At 57.6% G+C, this 8,749-nt stretch overlaps 1 protein-coding gene across 1 annotated transcript; it reads left to right on the top strand.

Moving 5' to 3' along the window:
• Positions 1 to 6: 6 nt before the first annotated feature.
• Uap1l1 (UDP-N-acetylglucosamine pyrophosphorylase 1 like 1) lies at positions 7 to 5,100 on the top strand. Its single transcript, XM_015505650.2, has 9 exons — positions 7 to 41; positions 203 to 407; positions 641 to 816; positions 1,101 to 1,273; positions 1,360 to 1,553; positions 2,015 to 2,155; positions 2,639 to 2,824; positions 3,376 to 3,442; positions 3,770 to 5,100. The coding sequence occupies exons 2-9, from the start codon at positions 292 to 294 to the stop codon at positions 3,860 to 3,862; spliced, it is 1,146 nt and encodes a 381-aa protein (XP_015361136.2). The 5' UTR covers positions 7 to 41; positions 203 to 291; the 3' UTR covers positions 3,863 to 5,100.
• Positions 5,101 to 8,749: the final 3,649 nt, after the last annotated feature.

The following is an 8,749-nucleotide window of genomic DNA, read 5'->3' as shown; positions in this document are numbered from 1 at the left end:
GCTCTGCGACCCCGAGACCCGGCGGCGTTGGGAGGAGGAAGGTAGGCGGTGCAGAGGTCCCGGTGGCGGGTGGCGACTCTTGCGGGCCAGAAGGGGTCATGCCCACCGAGCAGGAGTTTGGTTTGCCTTCCAGCGCTCCCCACTCGCGCGTACTAGTCCCGAGGTCCTGTAGCCGCAGCCCCAGGTGTACCCTCACCCCTAGGTTTCCGCCAGATTGCCCTGAACAAGGTGGCAGTCCTGCTGCTGGCTGGCGGGCAGGGCACTCGGCTGGGTGTCACCTACCCCAAGGGCATGTATGATGTGGGGCTGCCCAGCCAGAAGACCCTGTACCAGCTGCAGGCGGAACGCATCCGGCGGGTGGAGCAGTTGGCTGGCGAGCGCCATGGGACTCACTGCACCGTGCCTTGGTGTGTCCTCCCTGTCCCATTTAACCCCAGAGTGACCCTCCCCATGTGGTACCAGCCCTGCCCCACACCAAGGCCTGATCCCCCACACCAGCACAGCCCTGGATAAAGCCCCAAACCCACCCAGGCTGAGGTCTGACAGGCCCCAATCTGGACCCCAGTGCCCTTCTTACACAGCCCCTTTTGGCAGAGAGGTCAGGAGCCCTGGAGCCAGCTCACCACAGTCTCCTCTACAGGTACATCATGACCAGTGAGTTCACACTGGGGCCCACTGCCAAGTTCTTCAAGGAGCATGACTTTTTCCACCTGGACCCTGCCAACGTGGTCCTGTTTGAACAGCGCATGCTACCTGCTGTGACCTTCGAGGGCAGGGCCATCCTGGAGCGGAAAGACAAAGTTGCCATGGCCCCAGGTACCACCCACCACTGAGACAAGAAGGGGCCACCCAGCCTGGATCTCAGTGCAGCTGGGGTTCCAGAGGCCTGGATCCCTGGGTGGATGTGCTGCTGGGAGGCTGTCTAATCGTAGGCCAGTCGCCTCTCCTCTCTGGGCATTGATTGCCATCTGTCGCATGGTACAGCCACAGAGTTATTTGATGGTGAATGTCGGGGCATGCCCACCTGCAACATTTCTTGGACTAGTGGGCGAGGTCTGGCTGGAGCCAGGGATAAGGCCCATTTCTTTCTCCCTCTGCAGATGGCAACGGGGGTCTCTACTGTGCTCTAGAGGACCACCGTATCCTGGAGGACATGGAGCTTCGGGGAGTGGAGTTTGTGCATGTGTACTGTGTGGACAACATCCTGGTGCGACTGGCTGACCCTGTCTTTATTGGCTTCTGTGTGCTGCAGGGTGCCGACTGTGGGGCCAAGGTGAGCGCCAAGCCCCGCCCCTCCACCAAACCCCTCACATTCAGCCCGGCCTCACCCAGTGCTGAGCCCATCCCTCGTGACTGCAGGTGGTGGAAAAGGCGTACCCTGAGGAACCTGTGGGCGTGGTGTGCCAGCTGGACGGGGTCCCCCAAGTGGTGGAGTACAGTGAGATCAACCCTGAGGTTGCCCATCTGCGTGGCACCGATGGTGGACTGATTTACAATGCAGGCAACATCTGCAATCACTTCTTCACCCGCGACTTCCTCCAGACCATCACCAGGTAGCCAGCAGGAGGCTGTGGAAGCCCAGCGAGAGCTGCCTACCATGACCAAGGGCCAGCATGCCAGATGGGCCAGGGCCACGGCCACTGGGGCTGTGGGGTTAGGTGGAAAAAGTTCCTGTTTTTAAGCCCAGGACCCAGGAGATCCACCCTGGGCTGCATTCTGTGGGCGACCTGTGTGGGGCTCTGTGTCAAGCCTGTCTTCTGCTTGTGGGCCTCCTTGCCCTCAGACACCATCTCTTCCCTATGACTTGCTGGTTTCCATTAGCCTGGGCCGGGGTGTGGCTGGGGGTGTGGGGTGGCGGGGAACTGTGCCCTCCTCAGAGATCTGGCTGGGCCTCCTCACCTGTGCCTGGGCGCCCTACTAGCAGCCTGCCCTGCCTGACCAGGTGCACCAAGAGGTGGGGACAGGGATCCCAGAGGTGTCCTGTCTGACTCCTCCCTATCCTCCTTCCCCCCAGGGACTGTGAGCCCCTGCTACAGCCACACGTGGCTGTGAAGAAGGTCCCCTATGTGGATGAGGGGGGAGACCTGGTGATGCCACTGAAGCCAAACGGCATCAAGATGGAGAAGTTCGTGTTTGATGTGTTCCCATTTGCTAGGTTCGTGGTAGAAGTCATTATTTTTTCCTTCTTGACTCTTTTTGGGTGGTGGATCCTGAGGCCCATCCAGGTAGGGAAGTGGAGGCTCGGTGAGGGGCCAAGGGACTGGGAGGCTGTGGACAGGTCTGGGGAGAAGGCCAGAAAGCCTTCCTTTCTTGAGGAAGTGGCCCAGGGTGGGGAAAAGGGGACATCTGGGCAGCTGGCTGGTGGGGAGACACGGGTGCCCCTCCTGGGTGTCCACTGCCCTCGCCCTTCCTACTCAGGAGTATCAGCAGGTGGCTGGTGGCTCCCAGTGCCCTTGAGCCTCATCCTGGCTGGCTCCAGACTTTGGGCAGAGGCAGTGGGAGGAAGCTGACTTGGAGGGAAGACCCTCCCTGGATCTGCTGCTCTTGGGAACAGACTCCCTGAGAACAGGGCCCCCCTTGCCTGCCCAGACCAGGGCTACTGGCTGGGCCCAGGATGACCAGCCCTTCTCCCCACCAGGAACTTTGTTGCCTTTGAAGTGCTTCGGGAGGAGGAGTTTTCCCCGCTGAAGAATGCTGAGGCAGCCAGCCGGGACAACCCTTCCACCGCCAGGCGTGCCCTGCTTGCTCAGCACTACCGGTGGGCTCTGCAGGCCGGGGCCTGCTTCCTGGATGCACACAGGGCCCAGCTTCCTGCACTGTCCTGGTGAGCCTGCCCTGGGGTGTGGCCTGGAGGGGCCAGGGCCCGGCCACTGTCCCGGTTGGGGGGGCTTTTGCTCCAGCACCCTACCACACGCTGCTGGTCACACACCCAGAGAGTCAGCCTGCACTCTGTCTGACCCTTGAGTTCTGCTGGGCAGGGGGCTTAGACTCTGAACTTACAAGCTTTGAGGAAGACCCAGGCAGAGCTGTCAGAAGACATCAGGTTCTCCGACTCAGGACTGGAAAGGAAAGGACATTTGGCTTCTGATTCCCCAGCTATCTGCAGCTGAGCGAGACCTAGCTGTCTGGGCTGTGTGGGCTATATTCTAGCCCAGGCCAGAGCCTGTGCCTTGGGACGGCTGAGTGCACAGAGGCAGAGTGCTGGGAACGGGGCCTGTGTGTGGAGCTCGGCTGCCAAGGGATGCTGGGGGGCGTCCAGGGCATGCTCCGCACCTGGGGTGCTGGGGGGGGTCCAGGGCATGCTCCGCAGATGGGATGCTGGGGGGGTCCAGGGCATGCACAGGAGGCAGATACTAACCCATGGACTTCCCCCAGCTTACCCCCAGATGGAGACCCTCCGGCCATCTGTGAGATATCGCCCTTGGTGTCTTACTCTGGAGAGGTGAGAGCTGCCCATTCCTGTCTGGGGCTTTTCTGGGGTCTGGTGGTGTGAGCCAGAGGAAGGCTCTGGGGAAGCTGGGTGCAGAGTGGGCAAGTCACAGCCCTGCCTCAGTTTATCAGTGAGGTAAAAGTTTCCTTAAAGAGGACCTTTTGGGGTATAGGTGGGGGAAGGTGTCCAGAGGCCTTTGTGGAGGAATGACCAAGGTCTGAGTCTCAGGCCAGTCACTCACTGAGCGGGGACACTAGCTCTCTGCTGACCCTCCCTGGCTCCAGGCAGAAATGGGCAGCTGAGAGGTGGATGCTGGACATTGTGATCTAATTGTTTCAGGGTTTGGAAATGTACCTGCAAGGCCGGGAGCTGCAGTCCCCGTTCATCCTGGATGAGGAGCAGGCCAGGGTTCTGCGGCTGCAGGAGATGTGACTCTCCCAGGCCTACAGCACGGAAGCCCTTGGGTGGAGACGCAGCCGTGTCCTGCGACCCCTTGGAATGCAGACTGCTGTGCACCTTCAGCCTGCAGAACCCAGAAGGGAAGATGCTCCTCCACTGAATGAGATGCCCCCTCCTCCATCACCTGTAGACACAAGTGACCACCAGCCTGCCATGGGCTTTTGGCTTCGTTTCTGGCACTGGGATCTGGCTGGGAGGCCAAGGGTTTCAGGACCTTGGAGAATGATACTGAAAAGAGGCGTCAGGTGGGGTAGGAGGGATGTGTGCATCTGGAGAGCCCAGTGATGGGGATGACCCTGTCTCTCTGGAAGCCACTCTGACTGACATGTAGGCGGCAGAGATGGGGAAGGCACACTGGCTGTGGCTGAGGCACTGTTGAGACTTCAGATGGGGAAATGGAATGAGCTGACAGGTCTTATTGCCCCAAAGGGGCTTGTTAAGGGGCTGTCCCTTCCCTCCTTGGCAGCTGAATCAGTAATGGGCGAGGCTGGGGTCCTCACCCTGCATGCCACATGGAGGCCGACAGGAGGTCTGGCTGTCCACAGCAAAGGCTCTGAGTTAGCTGGGCTGCACACTGACCCCTCCCTTGCTCTTGGTCATGTCTATAGGGCTGTGGCTGCAGATTGAGTGCTTCCCCCCAGGAACCCGTGAGGCCAGTGCTGGGGACCCCCTGGGTGGTTGCTCACAATCAGCTGGGTCAGGAGTGCAGCTCTTGCCCTGCCTACCTGCAGCTTTTGACAGATCCTGGCGCTTGGGCTCCTCCAGGCTCTTGGGGACACTGGCTCAGCCCCCCTTTGGTGCTCTGACCCTCTCCTGCGCTCTGGACGAGGCTCCATCTTCACCAGCATCACCCACCCTCCACTGTGGGAAGTACCCTGCGCTGTCATGGCCACTGGCCCCAGCCCTGCAGCCCCCACTCATCCCTATCTGGAAGCTGGACCCCTACGGGGCATGCCCGTCCGCCCAGCCCGAGCAAGAGGGCCGTGTCAGGCCTGTGCCTTTCCACCTGTGCTTGGCCGCACGGTGGTATCACTGCAAACCTCAGCAGATCACGTCCCTTAGCACCTTGTTGTAGCTGCTGCACAGGCGAATAGAGGACCCAGGGCAGGAGACGAGCCTCAGGCCCCCGTCCTGCCCACGGCTGTGCCTCATGGCCATGACTGGAACCATTATGAAACCTTGTATACAAGTACAGTTAATTGGGTAAATTCTTGGAAGAACTAAAAAGAAGAAACACTCGATTACTCCTCCACATGGGTACAAGGACAGGGAGGTCTCCTGTGCTTCCCCAGCTTCCCCCGTGTTGGGTGCCTTTGTTTTTGTCTTTTGGTGCTGGGGATTGACCCAGGGGTGCTCTTTCACTGAGCTATATCCCAGCCCTTTTTATTTTTTGAGGTGGGGTCTTGCTAAGATGCTGAGGCTGGCCTTGAACTTGTGATCCTCCTGCCTCTGGCTCCTGAGTTTCTGGCATTACAGGCGTGCACAGTGTGCCTGGCACACTTTTGTGTCTTGCATGACAACAGTACAGCAGTGAACCAGGAATGTGATGTGGGTACGGTGCTCCAAGTCATTGCAGGGTGCCTTCGAGGTGCAGGACTGTCCCCATCACAGACCTCCCCTTCTTATTCACACCCCTACTGCGAGCCCAGCCCACTCTCAAGAGGCGATCAGCTCTTGAAAGACTGCCCCAACTTCACTCCACAGATGGGCACTTGCAATAAACAAGGTGCTGAGATTGGTCACTACCCAGACGGGGGCAGTTTTCGAGGAGCACACAGGTGGTGGGAACGGGAGCCAAGTGTGCACAGCTGTCTGACGGCTGGAGCTTGGGGGCCTTGTGGGAACTGGAGTCCACACTTGGAGTGGAGACCACTCTGGGGTGCCCAGGAACCCCCTTGTGCCTCTGCCCGGCCCCTCACCAGGGCTGAGACAGCCCAGGGGCTGGGAGGCATGGGGAGCTCTCACAGCTGCTGGGGGCTCCTCCTCCTGCTCCGGCCTCCTTGAGATACATGGTTTCCCTGGAGCCACGTTTGAGGGCACTGCTGGGACTGCCGGTAGAGCTGTGCACGAGACCTCAAAGATGATCCCAAGAAGGGAGGGATGGTGGGACCAGGAGGGCTTCCACACAGATGCAGGTGGGCCAAGCACGGACAGGAGGTGGGAGCCAAGAGGGGTCCAGGCTGTGGGCCGTGCAGAGCAGGGGGATCAGGAAGGGCGGGAGAACACGCAGCAGGGCCCTGGGACTCCACGGCTACCTCCCCACTCTTCTAGAGGGAGCTGTGTCTGAGACCCAGAGGTGCTGGGGCATGGTGTGTGTGACCCCCCCCAACTCCAGCTCCCTGGAGGCCAGTCTCTGGCAGGCTTACCTCTGCCTGCAGCTTCCCTTGTCAGGCGCGGGCTCCTGCCCCTGGGGCCTCCTGTTGGGGCTGCTTGCAGGAACTCAGCCCCACGCCATGCTTTCCCAAACAGGCTTTCTTTGAAATCTTAGTGGAAGCCTCGTGACCCTGTAATCCCTGCATGCGGCATGCTGCCATCCAGCATCCCGTGAACACCAAGCCCGCACCAACACAGACCCTCAGGCACCTGAAACATGACTGCAGCAGCCTCAGTGCTGGTGAGAAACTGATTCCTGGTGGCTTTGGGCACATCAGGCACCCAAGGCTCCTTTCTCAGACTGCCCTGGAAAGTTGGATGCAGATTCATATCTCCCCCTTTCTGAGCGACTCCCGGTTTATTGTATTGCTTCGGTGCAGAAATAGCTGATTTTTTTTTTTTGGCCCTGCATCCTTGCACTGTCCTGGGCTGCACTTGACCTACACTCCTCTCCCATCCAAGCTGCAAATCTCCCAATCTTCCTCTTCACTCCTGACCCTCCCTGGTTTGTCTAAAAGCAGCAGGTGACACCCATACTGAGGTCTGCCCATCGCCTTGGAGTTTGGCCTCAGTGTAACCAAGATGGCTTTTGGTCCAGTTCCTGAGTTCCTCATTTCCACCTGAAATGCCGCCCTTTGCCACCTGGGCCGCCCCCACCAGCACTCCTGGCTCCACAGCCCCCACCATCACCACAAAGTTCCACAAACAGCTTCAGGCTTCCTCTGGCTGCTCCTCCAAATTCTCCCAAACCTAAGTCACGTGTCAGGTATCACGATCCCCCAGACTGCCCCACCCCTCGGTACCAAAGCTGTGACAAGCTTTTCTTCACAACCACAAGATACCTGAGGTGATTATAAAAGGGAAAGATTCATCTGGGCCTCTGGTTTCAGAGGTCTTAATGCAGACTGGCCCTGCTGCTTTGGGGCTGTGGTGAGGCAGCATGTCACGGGGTGTGTGTGTGTGTGGGTGGGGGAGCCTCTAGGCCCTTGGGGCCAGAAGGCAGAGAGAAGGGAAGGGGCCAGGACCCCACAGGCTCCTTTGGGGCTTGCTTCCAGTAACACTGGGACCTCCCAAAAGGCCCCATCTCCCAACAGTACCTGACTGGGAACCAAGCCTTTGCCACCAACATTCAAGTACAGAACTCTCAAAATACAAAGGGAACCTTCAAACAGCAGGAGAGACCTGTCACAGACAAGGGCTCTCCAGGGAGATTAATGGCCGATTCCCCGTCACAATCACAGGGGCCAGAAGTAAGTGGGGTGATCATTTACATATTGTGGTCCTGGGGACTGAACCCAGGGGTGCTGTACACTGAGCGTTGTACCACCAGCTCTTTTTTGTTCAACTTTTTATTTTGAGACAGGGTCTTGCTAAGTTGCCCAGGCTATCCTTCCTTGAACTTGGGATCCTCTCGCCTCAGTGTCCCAAGGCACCAGGATTGCAGGTGTGTGCTCTGTACCTGGCAGGAATGACACATTAAATGTGAGGAGTAAAATACATTAACCACCTGGGTGTGGTGGTGCACGCCTGTGATCCCAGAGGTTCAGGAGGCTGAGGCAGGAGGACTGGGAGTTCAAAGCACCCAAGTGGGACTTACCAGCATGATTCGGGGGGTGGTTTGTATCAGAAACCCACCAGAATAGCAGACCACGCTGTGTGAGCAGAAGGGAAAAGCCACAGTCACTCTCAGTGGGCACAGAAAAGGCGCTAATAACTGCTGGTGCCTTCCACGGTGGAAGGGGACCTTGCCATGTCATAGAGATCTTATGAGAAACCCACAGCTAACATCAAGCTCAGTGGCAGTGCCCGTGAGCTTGTCCTCCAAGATCAGGGACAGGGAAGAGGCCTGCTTCCCCACTGCCATTCACTGTCACACTGGAAGGCCAGCCAGGCAGCTGTGGAGGAAAGGTGCAAAACTGTGTCTACCTACAGATGATAGGAGCCCATACGTATAAAATCCCCCCAAGTTCCACACAAAAGCTGCTAGAACTGGTAAGAAAATGCAGTGAAGTTGTAGGGTTTGAAATCAATGAACAACTCCACTGCATTTCCACGCACCATCAAGAACAATCTAAAAAGGAAATTCCAGGGGCTAGGCTGTGGCTCAGCAGTAGAGCACTCGCCTAGCACGTGCGAGGCACTGGGTTGGATCTCTAGCATCACATAAAAATAAACAGATAAAATAAAGATATTATGTCCAACTACAATTTAAAAAAACCTGAAGAGTTTAAAATAAAATTTATTTAAAAAAAGAAAACAACTCCATTTACAACGGCATCTACAAGAATAAAACACCTAAAGGCACATTTAATCAGTGAAGTGAAACACACTGAAAACCACCAAGTGCTGTTGCAGAAAGGAAAGATCTGAATAAGGAGAAAGATGCCCCTGTGCATGCACAGGAAGGACACTAGGACACTATCAACAGAGCAAAGAGATAGCCGTAGCTGGGCGTGGTGGCGCACACCTGTGATTCCAGCGGCTCGG

The sequence above is a fragment of the Marmota marmota genome, unplaced genomic scaffold, assembly GCF_001458135.2.
Source record: "Marmota marmota marmota unplaced genomic scaffold, marMar, whole genome shotgun sequence".
NCBI lineage: Eukaryota > Metazoa > Chordata > Mammalia > Rodentia > Sciuridae > Marmota > Marmota marmota.
Note: the sequence above shows the minus strand (reverse complement) of the source record. Positions and strands in the feature narration are given on the sequence as shown.

Excerpts from the sequence above, each read along its gene's own strand:
- Uap1l1 (XM_015505650.2), top strand. The coding sequence starts at position 292 with ATGTATGATGTGGGGCTGCCCAGCCAGAAGACCCTGTACCAGCTGCAG. Across the intron at positions 1,274-1,359 it reads GTGCCGACTGTGGGGCCAAG|GTGGTGGAAAAGGCGTACCC; the intron begins GTGAGCGCCAAG and ends TCGTGACTGCAG. Across the intron at positions 2,156-2,638 it reads GATGTGTTCCCATTTGCTAG|GAACTTTGTTGCCTTTGAAG; the intron begins GTTCGTGGTAGA and ends TCTCCCCACCAG.